Source organism: Schistocerca nitens, chromosome 1 (genome assembly GCF_023898315.1).
Source record: "Schistocerca nitens isolate TAMUIC-IGC-003100 chromosome 1, iqSchNite1.1, whole genome shotgun sequence".
Taxonomy (NCBI): domain Eukaryota; kingdom Metazoa; phylum Arthropoda; class Insecta; order Orthoptera; family Acrididae; genus Schistocerca; species Schistocerca nitens.
The window spans coordinates 1,011,828,732-1,011,845,376 of NC_064614.1; the positions used below are offsets into that span (position 1 = coordinate 1,011,828,732).

The 16,645-nt window shown below is 39.7% G+C and overlaps 1 protein-coding gene across 4 annotated transcripts in view; it reads left to right on the top strand.

The window, feature by feature from the left end:
• LOC126195693 (diacylglycerol lipase-beta-like) overlaps nucleotides 1-14,179 on the top strand; it is a 903,756-nt gene extending 889,577 nt beyond the window's left edge. For all 4 annotated transcript variants that reach the window (XM_049934332.1, XM_049934324.1, XM_049934338.1 and 1 more), the window contains one exon: nucleotides 12,086-14,179. In XM_049934332.1, coding sequence (XP_049790289.1) covers nucleotides 12,086-12,272 — 187 coding nt within the window. In that variant the 3' untranslated portion in view covers nucleotides 12,273-14,179. The remainder of the gene's footprint in view (nucleotides 1-12,085) is intronic.
• The last annotated feature ends 2,466 nt before the right edge of the window (nucleotides 14,180-16,645 follow it).

Genomic DNA, 16,645 nt, shown 5'->3' on the forward strand with positions numbered 1-16,645 from the left:
TCTGCATAATAGTGATCAATTGGTTATTGTCAAGAGAACTTGGGAAATCATTTACATAGCATATGAATAGGACTGGACCTAAAATGGAGCCTTGAGGAACACCAAAATGTGTATTTCTTATACTTGATCTTCTCCTCTCCAGTATTTCTCCATTAGAGTACATAATCTCCATGTACTGCTGTTTACCCTTTAAATATGTTTCTAGCAATTGGATGAGTTTTCCAGTGATACCACTCTTTGCAATTTTTGATAAGAGCATGGCATGATGTACTCTATCAAAAGCCCTTGAGAGGTCTAGGAATACTCCTACTGCTTGGGATTTTTCATTTCTTTTTTCAAGTACAAGATGGACAAATTGTACTGCTACTGATGTGGTACTTTGACCTCTTCTGAAACTGTGCTGGAAATCACTTGACAGCTCAGCATTGCACCTGGTTTCACCATGCTAGTTATTTTGTGATTGCTTCTAGACTGAAATTCGGCTGCTATCTTCTGTCCTTGACTATCTGCAAATAGGTTTATTTTACATGTTTTTGCTAGTAGATGATAACTATTTTCAGGCCTTCTGGTGCTTGGGTGTTGCATGGTGGCACTGTTAGTTTTGTCTTTTTTGTCCCTATTATTTGATTATCCATCTTGAGGAACACTTTAATTTTGATTCACTGTCGGCAACTACATTCATACTTGAATTGCTTTTTTTGTGTCATTGAAAGCGACTCTGTCATTCCTTGTTTCTGATGACCTTTTTCTTCCCATGTGGTTTAATGCAGCTTGTTGAGATATCACAGTCTACAGCTGAAAGCACTTTGAAAGGCTTTTTGTGCACAAAGAGTGTGTCACTGGTACTTTTACCATTTACATAATTTTATAGTTCTTGCTTGCTGTTTTTGTAAGTGACTTTAGTCCACTTTTTGCTAGCAGGCGCAATGTTTTGTGGAACTTGTTGAGTATTTGGCCCACTTTTCCCAAGCTGAAAATTAGAGATAGCACTTTCAGGGTGCTGATTATAAACTGTAAGCTGGACACACGTTCCTTTAACTTCATGATTTCGTCTTTACAATTTCCACATGTCTTCTTTTTAATGGCAAAATTAACTCATTTCTGTGGAGAAACATGTTGAACTTTCATGTTGGCTGCCATGTTACAATGATGAACATATATAAAAGAAAGATACAGGTGGGGTAGAAAGTACCAGTGGGGCTATGAGGCTGGCACAGGGGCAGAAGGATGGACCGGAATGTCTACAGGAGAAAATTCTCTGAAAGTGGGCTTTGGAAGGTTGGCTAGTTATTATCTTCCCTACATGCTCATATTTCTATTAGAACCTTTTCTTTTCATTGAGTTGTGATCTATGAGGGCTGGTCAAAAAGTATATTGTTTTTATTTATAGAACCAGTCGTTATTGAGATACAATGAAAAGGACAGTTGCTACGAGCCATGCTGAGCTGCAGATAGGCACAACAAAAAGACTGTCAGAAAGTGAGCTTTGAGCAAACAAGGCCCTCGTCAGAAATAGACAACCTCAAAACTGCTGCCACTGCTGGAAGCATTGCTGAAAAGCCTCTTTTGATATGGCGCGGAGCTCCTCCACCAGATTCTGCATAACGTCTTCCCTGTTCTGATCTAGTCCCTTTCAGAATCTTTTCAGTTTAGGCAAAAGCCAAGAGTTACTCAGGGTTAGGTCAGAGGGACAGGGAGACTGCCAAATTACAGCCTTGTTGTGTTTGGTTAGAAAAAAAAACTCAGAATTAATTGAGAGTGATGGGATGGGTCCACTATTGTGGTGAAGGTGCTGACTGCCCACAAGCCCAACTATTTGTGACTCACAGCTTCATGAAGATGATGCATAATACTCCTTATTGACATTCATACCTTCTGAGGCATACTCATGATGGACCACTTCCTTGGGGTAAAACAAAGGTCAGCATGACTTTCACATTGCTGCAGACCCACCTCAATTTTTTGGGACTCAGGGATGGTGGATGCTTCCATTATGATGACTGCAACTTTCTTTATGGGTCATACCCACAAGCCCAGGCCTCATCACCAGTAATCAGTGGTTAAGAAAGTTAGGATTGCTGTGCACAGTATCCAGCATGTCCTGTGGAATCTCCAAATGAAGTTGCTTTTGCCCAGTTGTTAGCAGCTTTCACACAAATTTGCTGAGATCCAAATGTTCTATTAAGATGGAATAAATGGATCCAGTACTAATTTTAACATCCTCTGCAAGTTCTCTGATCATGGACTGTCTATCTTGCATCACCAGGGTCCTTACATGTTCAGTAACTACCTCATTTGCAGATGTTGAGTACCTACCTGCACATACTTAAGTCTTCACTGATGAGTGGCCACCTTTGAAGCAGTAGTACCATTCCTATATCTGTGTGGCACCCATTGCTTTGTCACCTAACACTTGTTGAATCTTATGAAGTCTTTCAATTTGAGAATTGGCATGCATAAAACAAAATTTGATTCAATAATCCTGTTTTTCTGTCATTTTACCCACAGTAAAAAATCCGATGACTACCACTTACACATGGTCACTTGTCAGTGGCTAGCCAGTGACTGGTTATTTCCTCAGTCTTGAAAAAGATTAGGTGTGCACACAATGTATGCCTACATACATACATAGTGTGTGCACATTAATTACATTGTTGGTTTCAACAATAAAAATAAGGTCAGGTACTTTATGAACAGCCCTTCTACAAGTGGTAGGCATGAAGTTTTAACTATCAAACTATCACCTCAAAAACAAGAAGCTGCAGTCATGAGACTTGGTGATGGTTCATCTGTCAATGTGGACTTTCTTTTTCTCTCAAAATCATCAGTGGCTTGGCAGGGCCTTGATTAGCTGTTGTTGTGGTCTTCAGTCCGGAGACTGGTTTGATGCAGCTCTCCATGCTATTCTATCCTGTGCAAGCTTCTTTATCGCCCAGTACCTACTGCAACCTACATCCTTCTAAATCTGCTTAGTGTATTCATTTCTCGGTCTCCCTCTACAATTTTTACCTTCCACGCTGCCCTCCAATACTAAATTGGTGATCCCTTGATGCCTCAGAACATGTCCTACCAACCGATCCCTTCTTCTAGTCAAGTTGTGCCACAAACTCCTGTTCTCCCCAATTCTATTCAATACCTCCTCATTAGTTATGTGATTACCCATCTAATCTTCAGCATTCTTCCATAGCACCACATTTCAAAAGCTTCTATTCTCTTCTTGTCCAGACTTGGTTAGCTAACATGTCTCAACTGTCACATCTTGAAAATCATGCCTTTGTCATTCTGGAAATGCCTGCCATGCAATGCTTTTTCTTCGTCTAAGGAAAGAGGAAGAGATCACTGGGAGCGATTTCTAGAGAATACAGGAGAGAGGCAGAGGGGATGCAGGAAAAAAAAAATCAATGATGGTTGTGTATTTGCCTTTTTTGGTGACAATGCTTGCTTTTCTTTTTTGTTCCCAGGGTCATAGTGATGTGATTAGATGGCTAAAGACATCATCTGATAGTGATGTGATTGGATGGCTAAAGACTCATCTGCATTGGCCTGACACAGCTACAATATTTCTGCTGCCGATTTAATTCTGCGAGATCTTCGAAAGGGTGTGAACAGTCATGGGACCCAGCAGCAGACCCTTCGTCATGATCTAAATGTTGTGCAAGATGTAAACTGATGTATAACTGATTTTCCCTTCCTCAACTCTCACCTCACTTATAAACAATTAGGCTTCAAGTACCAGGGCCTCCACTTCTCTTGTATTTCCTGGCTCATCATAGAGAGATAGTCTACCGCTTTGTTCTTCATCATTAAAACTTGTATGACCACACTCGACATGTCTGGGCCAGCTATCCACAGTGTGATATTATGGTTCATCAATGCCTGACATTTCCACCAACTCAGCAAGATTTGCTTCAGTGTTAATCTCTTTCAAATGCAGAAAACAAATTACCACACATCACTTCACTTTACCTTTGGGTTGCATCAGTTTGCTTTGGCTCCTCTATCGGCGACATGTGTGGTGTCACCGCCAGACACCACACTTGCTAGGTGGTAGCCTTTAAATCGGCCGCGGTCCGGTAGTATACGTTGGACCCGCGTGTAGCCAATGTCAGTGATAGCAGACAGAGCGCCACCACATGGCAGGTCTAGAGAGACGTCCTGGCACTCGCCCCAGTTGTACAGCAGACTTTGCTAGTGAAGCCACACTGACAAATACGCTCTCATTTGCCGAGACGATAGTTAGCATAGCCTTCAGCTACATTTGCTATGACCTAGCAAGGTGCCGTATTCAATTGATATTGAGATTCTATTAATGTATCATCAAGAGCGATATTCTACAAATGTGGATTAAAGTTAAGTATACCAGAAGCTACGTACTTTTCTTTATAGCATTCATTACGTATCCTGTTTCAGACCTCACGCCAGCCTGCGTGAGTTTAAGCGCGTGCCTTTCGGCTTCCTCTCATTGTGTCTAGGCTGTCTTGTCTAGACACAACACATGTATTTCACTGTGTCCACCTGCTTAGCTGGGTGGTAACGTGCTTGCCTCTCATCCAGCGGCCCCGGGTTCGATTCCCAGCTGGGTTGGGGATTCCAGTCATTGACTGGGTGTTGTGTTGTCCTCATCATCATTTCATCCTCATCACTGGCATGCAAGTCACCCAATGTGGTGTTGACTGAAATAAGACTTGCACTCGGCAGTTGAACTTCCTCGGATGGGGCTCCAGCCAACATTGCAATATGATCATTTCATTTCATTTCACTGTGTACTGTGACTGCAGGCAGACATGTACCAGCAACAAACAAAAAATTAATTATTTAACTTTATTTTTTGAGATGATCATTCAATCTTTTGACTACCACAGTATCTTCATACAGATTTTTATATTCAATCCAGCTTTTGAATCAACATTCATAATTTTAAGAAAGAAATCCAATGTACATTGGCATATTATTAACAATATTCTGAAAATAAAATATTTTTGTAAAGTTAGGAACAAATCATAAGCCAAATAACGTGAGTAAATTTTACTTTTCTACTTCCAAGAACACGAAGTAACGAAAAGTATGTTAAGCATATGATAATAGAAACTGCATACAGTAATGGAAAATCTGTATCTGTATGAGGATATACATAGGATTCTCTGTGAAATGATGTGTTGTACACAAGAAATGGGGATTTTGACATTCAGGTCATTGGCAACAAAGTGGGTGGGGGTCAATCTCATGTGCTATGAATCATCATAGAAACAGGATATTGAATTTTGGTTAGTCTCTCATTCTTTAGTCAATACTCTGTCTTGTGCTGTCTGCATGGGCTGTGGTTACCCCATCCCCATCTCCCTCCCCCTCTCCCCTCCTACCCTGTAGCATTATCACCAAAAGCTCCATCTTCAACCACCAAGTCGCTCTCTGTCTAATATCCCCTCTTCTTATCTTTTAACTAAATGCAGGTCTGTCAGTCCATAATCCTAACAAAGCTCTGTTCCACTATTCATACTGAAGGAAACTTACATATTTTAAAATTATCTGTTACAATGGAATGAAAATGGAAAGAAATATCAGGAGTCTTCAGGAAACTGATGGGAGCAGTGTCTATACTGAAAGAAGGAAAAAAGAAAAAAATCAGTAATTATCAATAGAGATGTGGAAATCAGTGTCAGGCATCATTCGAACTGCAGTGGGTAGAACACAAACAAGTGTTTCCTATCCAAAGGTCTAATATCTATCTATCTAATGTAATGAAAACAAAACCGTACAATGAAAACAAATTTTTTAGTCAAAGCAAAGGTCACTGTTGTTCAATAAATATCCTTTATCAACTTATGAAATTCAATAAATGCAGATGACTTCATTTCGAGTTAGCCAAGAAAAAAAGGGAATTAGAAGATAATAGGATGTAGTAAGTGGAAGATATCACACTGTAAACATCAAGTCAAGATAGGTGCCCTTTATGCTTGGGCATTGACAAATACATCAGTAAAATATAGACAGGCCTGTTTAAGGCTCAAGTGCCACAAGTGGTCACTTGTGAGAGAGGCACCGGAGGTGCTCATAGTGCACAATGTCTACACAGGGCACATCATAATTATTAGCAAAAACAACTTGTTTTCACTCTCACCAGATTTTTGTTTATTTTTATAGGTCTTACAAGAGGCCAAGGAACAGCAAGGAATGTATGAGGAAGGGAGGGCAAAGGGGATGGGGGGGGAGGGGGGGGAGGTGAAATGACATGTCACTTGTGTCGAAAAATAGAGGAAGAGGCACCAAATAATATGTCACTTGTGTGGAAAAATGTTCTTAAACTGGCCCAGAATAACAGTGATAAAGGTCAACAATGCGGGAAAAGACATTGGTACTAACCATAAAGAAGACATGTTACACTGCAGACAGGCACAATTTTTTTAAAAAAAAAAAGACATACACTTAATTCCTACATGGAGTTTCCATTGTTTGGTGATAAAGGTAACATGAAATTGTATGTTGGGCTGGCACACAGTAATGGGGGATAGTCCTCATAAAATGAACCAAAGCTCATTACGCAACTGATTGAACCTGCCAGAACACCTCCAAGTATTCAGGTTTCCTTAATCCAGAAGAGAAAGTAGACTCATCATCAAGACTAAACTAAATAGATGAAATTCCCTTTTTCCTATACTGTCTTTCACATCAGGTGTGCTTATTATCAAATTATATCAGATAAAGTAGCTAAACTGATTCATAGCAAAATGATGTCTATCTGCTCAATCATCTAGACTACATTCAGCTTGTTCTATCTTAAGTTACATCTACACACACACACACACACACACACACACACACACACACACACACACACACACACACACACACAAGCCACCATTTGGTGCATGGCAGAGGGTACCTCATACCACTATTAGTTATTCTCTGTCCTCTTCCCCTCACTAATGGTCCACCTGCTTAGCTGGGTGGTAATGTGCTTGCCTCCCATGCAATGGGCCCGGGTTCAATTCCCGGCTGGGTCGGAGATTTCCTCCGCTCGTGGACTGGGTGTTGTGTTGTCCTCATCATCCTTCCATTCTCATCATCAGGCGCAAGTTGCCCAATGTGGCGCCAAATGAAATAAGACTTGCACTTGGTGGCTGAACCCAAATGGGACATCCTAGCCAGCAATGCCATATGATCATTTCATTTCCTCTCACTAACAATGCAAGGGAAAAATGACTGTATGTTTCCATGTGACCCATACTTCCTCTTTCCTTTCTTTATGGTACTTACATGAACTACACATTGTTGGCAGTAGAAGCATTCTGCAATGAGATGTGAGTGCCCATTTTCTAAAATTTTATCAACAGTGTTTCCCAAAAAGAACATTGTGATCACTCCAGGGATTCCCATTTGAGTTCACAGAGCATATCTGTAATACCTGCCTACTGTTAAGAAATCTAGCAGCCCACCTCTGATTTAATTCAATGTCTTCCTTTAATTCAAGCTGGTGGGAATTCCAAACACTAACACAGTACTCAAGAATGGGTTGCACTTGTGTTTGAATGCAGTCTTTCTTATAGATGAGATACAATCCTTAGAGTTTTCCTAATAAACTGAAGTTGATGATTCACTTTCTCTACTATTGGGTGAATGTGCTCATTCCATTTCATATTGCTTTGCAACTTTATACTTTGATATTTAATCAACATTGCTGTGTCAAGCAGCTCAGCACTAATACTGTATTCAAATGTTATTGGATTGTTTTCTCTACTCATCTGAATTACCATACATTTTTCTACATTTAGAGTAAGCTGCCACTCATCACACAAAATAGAAATTCTGAATAATTTACCCTGCGCGCTCCTACCTTCACTCAGCAATAATACCTTCCTTACCCTCCAGCATCATCAGCAAATAGTTGCAAGATTAGAGATTAGATTCGATGTACTTTTCATTCTAACTGACCCATAGTGAGGAGATCTTCCAGCATGCAGAATATGTCAGAAGAACATGAATAAACAATTCTTCCAGCATGCAGAATATGTCAGAAGAACATGAATAAACAATAAATATTTACAATGAAAACCAAAAACGCTAGTGTACCTTCCACAGATCACAGGATCCTATCCAACAAATCATTTGTGTATGTAGAGAGCAAGAGCAGTCCTATCACACTTCCCTGGTGCACTATAGATGAAACCCGTGTCTCTGATGAACACTCACAATCTGGGCACTATTGCTTAAAATGTCTTTAAACACTCATATATCTGAGCACCTCTTTCCTATGCTCAGATCTCCATTAACAGTCTGCAGTGGGAAACTATGTCAAATGCTGGCTGGAAATCTAGGAACACAGAATCTGCATGTTGCCCTTCATTCACAGTTAACAGGACCTTGTGCAAGAAAAGGGAAAGCTGAGTTCTGCATGTGTGATGCTTTCTAAATCTGTTATGATTTGTAGGCAGAAGCTTTTTATCTCAAGAAAATTTATTATATTCAAACTTAGAATATGCACAAGAATTCTCCAGGAAACCAGTGATAAGGATAGTAGTTCGTAATTTTACAGGTCCATTCTTTTAATTGTTTTATATACAGGAATCACTTGCAAATTTATACAGTCACCAAAAAAGAAAGATTCACAGTAAATGCAAGCTAAGTAATGGGCCAATGCCAAAGAGTACTCTCTGTAGCAATCCACTTGCTTGGCACATACTTCTTCAGAGCATGATTTAAAATCAGATTAAACCCTGCCTGCCATGCGGGGTAGCTGCATGGTCTGAGGCTAGACACAGTTTGCGTGGCTCCCCCTGTCGAAGGTTCGAGTCCGCCCTCGGGAATGGGTGTGTGTGTTGTCCTCAGCATAAGTTAGTTTATGTTAGATTAAGTAGTGTGTAAGCTTAGAGACCGATGACCTCAGCAGTTTGGTGCCGTAAGAGCTTACCACAAATTTCCAAAAAAACTTTGACTCCTTGTGCATTGTACATCATACTGGATTCTCCTAGTCTTTTTGATGGGTTTATTAATTTTACTAACATTAGTAATAAATCATGATTTAAAATCAGATTAATCTTTGCCTCATTGTGCATTGTACTGGAACTAAGTGATGTCCATTCATCGTCTGAATAAGAGGTAAGCAGCTGTTTATGTACTCTTTCAAACATAAAAACTAACTGTAGTAACATCATCACTATGATTATGTCATGATCACTATCTGACACTGCCAATAAGGTCAGGCCTGTTTGTACCTACAAGACCAAAAATATTTCCATTGCATGTGGGTTGTCAACTAGCTGCTTTTAGGAAAATGTGTTCTGAACTTCATCACAAGACTGACCTCCCATAACACCTGATATAAATCAATAAATGTCGCAGTCTATACTCGGTAGATTAAAGTCACCTCCAACTAATCCTGCATGATTAGAATACTTCCACATTACTGGACAAAAACTTTTTTTTGATTCTGCAGTTGTTATGTGGCATCAGAATTGGGTGACTGGTAAAAATGTCCAATGATTGTGTTGAGTCCACTTAGGCTAGTTAGTTGTATCCAGATAACTTTGAAGTCATACTCACATTTAACTTTGATACAAACAATATTTATATCAATTGCAGTGAACACTCCCCTCCTTTGGCGTTCAGTCTGTCTTTCCAATATACATTCCATGCCTCATTAAATACACTCCTGGAAATTGAAATAAGAACACCGTGAATTCATTGTCCCAGGAAGGGGAAACTTTATTGACACATTCCTGGGGTCAGATACATCACATGATCACACTGACAGAACCACAGGCACATAGACACAGGCAACAGAGCATGCACAATGTTGGCACTAGTACAGTGTATATCCACCTTTCGCAGCAATGCAGGCTGCTATTCTCCCATGGAGACGATCGTAGAGATGCTGGATGTAGTCCTGTGGAACGGCTTGCCATGCCATTTCCATCTGGCGCCTCAGTTGGACCAGCGTTCGTGCTGGACGTGCAGACCGCGTGAGACGACGCTTCATCCAGTCCCAAACATGCTCAATGGGGGACAGATCCAGAGATCTTGCTGGCCAGGGTAGTTGACTTACACCTTCTAGAGCACGTTGGGTGGCACGGGATACATGCGGACGTGCATTGTCCTGTTGGAACAGCAAGTTCCCTTGCCGGTCTAGGAATGGTAGAACGATGGGTTCGATGATGGTTTGGATGTACCGTGCACTATTCAGTGTCCCCTCGACGATCACCAGTGGTGTACGGCCAGTGTAGGAGATCGCTCCCCACACCATGATGCCGGGTGTTGGCCCTGTGTGCCTCGGTCGTATGCAGTCCTGATTGTGGCGCTCACCTGCACGGCGCCAAACACGCATACGACCATCATTGGCACCAAGGCAGAAGCGACTCTCATCGCTGAAGACAACACGTCTCCATTCGTCCCTCCATTCACGCCTGTCGCGACACCACTGGAGCCGGGCTGCAAGATGTTGGGGCATGAGCGGAAGACGGCCTAACAGTGTGCGGGACTGTGGCCCAGCTTCATGGAGATGGTTGCGAATGGTCCTCGCCGATACCCCAGGAGCAACAATGTCCCTAATTTGCTGGGAAGTGGCGGTGCGGTCCCCTACGGCACTGCGTAGGATCCTACGGTCTTGGCGTGCATCCGTGCGTCGCTGCAGTCCGGTCCCAGGTCGACGGGCACGTGCACCTTCCACCGACCACTGGCGACAACATCGATGTACTGTGGAGACCTCACGCCCCACGTGTTGAGCAATTCGGCGGTACGTCCACCCGGCCTCCTGCATGCCCACTATACACCCTCGCTCAAAGTCCGTCAACTGCACATACGGTTCACGTCCACGCTGTCGCGGCATGCTACCAGTGTTAAAGACTGCGATGGAGCTCCGTATGCCATGGCAAACTGGCTGACACTGACGGCGGCGGTGCACAAATGCTGCGCAGCTAGCGCCATTCGGCGGCCAACACCGCGGTTCCTGGTGTGTCCGCTGTGCCGTGCGTGTGATCATTGCTTGTACAGCCCTCTCGCAGTGTCCGGAGCGAGTATGGTGGGTCTGACACACCGGTGTCAATGTGTTCTTTTTTCCATTTCCAGGAGTGTATTTTGGAGTTATCTGCTTTGGGGTTTCTTGCAACTCTTAGTTCTGAGTATTATTTTTGCAAAACAACTTCCCTGGAGGGCAATAAATTCAGGGACTTTGTTATGAGTGCCTCAGCAATTTACTGTTAAAAACTTGACATTTGAAATGTCTTTACTTTGTACCTAATCTGATTTTGCTCTTTGCTTATCAAGTGGTGAGTATTCATCAAAGGACCTCAGACTGTAGCCTAGCCTAAAAGCCCCATATACACTCCAGAACTACTCTAGGTGCTTCCTCCATGTAATGCAACTGTGGTCTATCAAGGGGAATCCTAAAATATTCTGTGTATAGGACTAGATACATAAATTCTGTCAAAACTGAACATTCACTGTTTCATTTTTACAATATGCATTCTCAAAATTCTGTATCAGTCAACTGTAATTGTATAATCACACATTAGCTGCACCAACACAAACAAAAATGGCTCTAGAATGTGTGGACCCAATCAGCTGATGATTTCATTTCAGTTATGCACTTACATACTACAGTAACAAAATACAATGGTGATTATGAAATCTGCAAAGAGAGGGCATGTACTCTCAACCCAGTACAATTAAAAATCATTGTTTGTTAATGTGCACAGATGTTCTATGGCCCTCTATAATAGGTACAAAGCTCTAGCAGATCCTGCAGAATTCTGTAATTATGCTGAATAAATTCTGAATCATATCCCATCATTACTTCAATACACATTGAAAAACTTTGAGTACACCAAACTAACTCAAATATAGACTATTCAATTTGAAATTTTCAGGTCTGAATCTTCCTACCCTCACAACCTAAGACAACAATTTCAATTTGACTTAGCTTTTTATATTTTTCATGTAACACACTTTTGAACCACAGACTGTTTTAACATAATATCTGAGGGCTTTTTAAAAATTATTTTCCAAATATTTCATAGTATTGTTTGAAAATAATTTATCTCACATAGAATAGTAAGTTATTAGTCATTTTCACATTATTATTTTCTTTGTGTAGGAAAAATGGGACAGGTGGTCCTGACTATGAGATGCGCTGGGCCATAGCTGAGGAATTCACAGAATTCCGGATTATGCCACGGATGCTCCTGGATCATCTTCCTGAAAATGTGTATGACATTCTCGGCAAAATTATTCGTGATCAACAGAATGTCAGGCCACAGAAACCATATGTTTCTATTCTTTAATGAAATTGTGCATTTGATACAGAGAAGAATCAGTCTTATGTGTCATTCATTGTGCTCCTGTGATATCAAGTGTTAGTAGACCTCAGAAAATTAACATATTAGCAAAGACCCATTGAGTCTCTACACTGCTCTGTGGTGAAGAAGTGACAACTAGCATCATACTGTATTACCATTTTCATCCAGATGCTTAGCTGTGTTTTGTGAGAAACTTTTCAAGCACCCATCATCATATCAATGTTGAAGAATACTGTGACAAAGGCATATGCCACCATTCATTTGTTTAGCTTTAGTTGTAAAAAATTCTCAAGTATTTAACAATGTGACAAAGTATTTCACTTATTGAAGGACATCATCTAAGCATCATGAGCTGCACTTGAAATGTTTATTTCCCAAACTGGTATTCAGGTGTGTAACCCATTCTCAGTGGCATCTGCTACAGAAGAACAAATTACTGTATGTACATCAATTTCTACAACATGACAGATGTAAATATAATAGCAGAAATGTAAGACTAGTTACATCATGTATCTCTATAGGAATGACACGCATGTCAGTTAATGTATTAGGCTATGAAATCCATCCTATCACATACTACATAGGTTGTCATGTATATTACTGCTGTCAGATCTTTGGCAGTGGCAATCCTTAGTCACATCTGTCATAACTGTCATAGAGTGTAAACATGGAACTGACAGGTCAAAAAGTCTATGTTACCCATCTTTTTTTATTTTTAAGATCATATTTATACACATATGTGACATGCATTCATATATGTAAAATACAATCTCTAGACAGTTGGATTATGAAAGTAGAAAATACAAAATATATAAAATTGCAAAATAATCCAACATATCACACTGTATGACACTGATGTCAGACTTGATCCAGAACTGTCACTGCCTAAGATTTGACAGCAGTAACATACTTGACAATCTGTGTGCTGTGTGATACAACGGATTTTATATCCTATTATATAAACTGATGTGCATGACATTCATATAGAGATACATACTGTAAGTAGACTTATATTTCTGCTGTTATATCTACCTTTGTCATGTTGTAGATACTGATATACATACAGTTGTTTGTTTCTCTGGATCAGATGCCACTGATGATGTGTTATATACCTGAAACACCTTTGGCAAATAAACATTTCAAGTGCAGCTAATCATGTTTAGATGATGTCCTTTAATAAATATCTTGAAACTGTGGAGCACCAAGTGATCAAGATTTTTAAAGTATTTCACTTTATTTTATAATTCCATTTCATTTTGCTGTGTATGATTGTTCCCTGAATGAGACTGATTACCATAACAGTGTAAAACTGTTTTAAAACAGAGATTTCAAGTGTTTTCTTGTGTAAAATCTCTACAAACTAAGAGACTGTAACTGACTCCTTGTCCTTCATAAATACAAGTGCATAAACTTTATATATTTTTTTGTGAATACCTATAGCTTATAAAAAGGTTCATATCAGTTATTCACCATATTCTATTTTATTTTCAACTCTTGTATAATCTCTCAGATAAGCTTATCAGTAAGACAGATTGCTGTACTTATAAAAAATGAACTGTTATATGTGTGTTATGTTTATTTTTTACACTACTAGAAATTGTATGAGATCTACAGACTGGAAGAAAATCACTGTGATTGTCTTGTATAAGCCAAAATCCAGAAAGTTTTATGACTGTTCAAAGAAAATGTCTCTTTGTCATGAATGAGTAACAGGGAATGAGTGGAGTGTGAGAGTTCATTGAGTATTCTACCTAAATTCATCCTAATTTCTTGCTGAAACAAAAACTAGAGAAGCACAGGCAATGCCACTGGTTAAATGCCAGTTACTGTGGACATGTAGTTTAAAGAAAAGAAACCCTTACAACAAAAATTGCAATAATAAACCAGTTGAACAGGTAAATATGTATATAAAAGATTTGCTTCCATAACTATCATCTGTAAAAAAATATATTTAAAGAGTCTTTCATGACAGCATTCTTACAATGAACATTAATAATGTTTTGTGAGGCCATAAAAGATAACCAAAAACTAACTGAACATTTGCATTGCACAAGCCAGAACTAAAAGCATTGTAGAGGGCAGCAGTGTATACAACTGTACAAGAATATAATCTAGTAGACATCCATGTTCAGATTTCTCAATGTTTCTGTAATACACGAGTCAAATGTGTGACCATTCATGTAGCCCTTCTTTATACACATTTAACATCCCATGTTAGTCCTATAGGGCACGGGTCCCACACATTTGAGCAGTTTTCTAGGATGGGTCACACAAGCGTGTTTTAAGCAATCTATTTTGTGGGCTGACTGCATTTTCCCAGTATACTGTTGCGTTACTATGATTGGTAATAATTCACAGAAGCACTATGAAACAAGCAATCCACCAGCAAAAACAGGTGGTAGCATCATTTTTATTGGTGATGTTGACCACAGGAAAAATTTCAAGCCAATGGGTGAGTTGACTGATGGCAGTTAGACAATACCGAATTTACTCGAATCTAAGCCGCACTCAAATCTAGGCCGCACCTGAAAAATGAGACTCGAAATCAAGGAAAAAAAATTTTCCCGAATCTAAGCCGCACCTGAAATTTGTGACTCGAAATTCAAGGGGAGAGAAAAGTTTTAGGCCGCACCTCCAAATCGAAACAAATTTGGTCCATTGTAATATGAGACACAATTTAGGTCAAATGAATGACGATACAGTACAGTAGTTTGGTTCGAGTCGTAAGCTTAGCAGTTAAGCTTTACCAGGTAGCCATTGCTATGCATCAGGCGCTCCGTCCGTAATTATACAGGTACCCTTCCTTTTTCACGTGCTTCGTCTGGTTTGAATAGATTGCTTATTTTTCTTTGATCTGCTAAGTGCCGTTTTCTTTGTTATAGGTGTTTACGCCACTCTAAGCTGAAAATGCATTATTGTACTGTCATGCATTGTTTGTCGCATTCTGATACTGTGTGTTTGCGAACTATCGCCACTCGTGTCATGGCTTGCTTTTGGGCGCACTACCGCCGCTTACAATAAAAAAAAAAAAGAGAGAGGAATTGTCTCATTAGCGAAACAATGGCAAGAGATTGCTATTTATTGTTACTTACACTGCTGCTTTCTTTGATAATGATCAACAAGAGCCAAATAACAGACTGTGTATGATAGAAGATGTTCTGAACGAGAGTTTAGCTAAAATTTTTCTCCATTTGAAAATCTTTGCAGATGCCTCTTTTGTACATTACATTCTGCACAAAAATAAGAGTCATCTTAGATTTAAAAATTTAGTCATTTACCATGCTTCATGTCTGACTGTATCACTATTAGGCATAAGAATAATACGAATATAAACATGACATGATATGTATATTCTTCCGCGTTTGCTGTTGTCTCACACTAGTTTCGTAGTTTATTAGGCAGACAGGATTTAAATGAAATAGCAGCAAACACGAAAGAATACATGGCAAAATGTTTATATTCGTATTATTCTTATGGTGAAGAGAATACTGCATGTGATTCACAGTTCATAAAAGTTCCTATTAGCAACCATCTCTTCTCACAGGTAGGAAAAAATTCAGAAAGTAGAGTTGGTCATATTGACAAACGTCCCATCAATCTTTCCAGTCGGATTTTCATGGTACATTGGAATGCTGCTACATTTGAAGATGAACAATACAGAATTTGTATTTACTTCGTTGGATAATGTATGAAAATGCAGTGGTCGAAACTCGAGGCGGAGAAAAAAGCTCGTCTTCCACCTTTTTTTTAAATTTATTTACTGATGCAGAGGTTTTGGCGCCAGTATTTATCTTTGTGCCTGGAAAGCATGCCTGTGTAGCGCTACATATATTTGACGGCAGAAGTTAGTTGTGGCGGCACCTACCAACATTTTTCAGAACTTCCGCTTACTTTGCACTCGATTCTAAGTCACAGGCGGTTTTTTGGATTACACAAACAGGATAAAAGGTGCGGCTTAGATTCGAGTAAATACGGGAGGTGTGCCCTTCAGATGATGTTAATGGTCCAAAAATTTGTATATGAATGTGTTCATATTGTTGACTCCATGGAACAAAAGTGCAAAGAGGGTCTATCTTATCTCTTATTTTTAAGTTTCTCAAAAAATAAAAATTCAGCAAACATCACAGATTGCTTCTGTGAAAATGTCTCCATAACATATTCTCCTAACTCTGAGAGCAAATAAGAGACAGAATTAGAATTACTCATGAAATGAATTATAACAGAAGCTTTGTAATTTCTCACTTATGTTCTTCATTTTAGGTTTTAGGAGGTCTCTTTTGTAATACCACTACTATTTTTTGGTACTACTGAATAAAATGACACTCTCACAGCCGTTGCGAACAACCCAGAGTTGACCA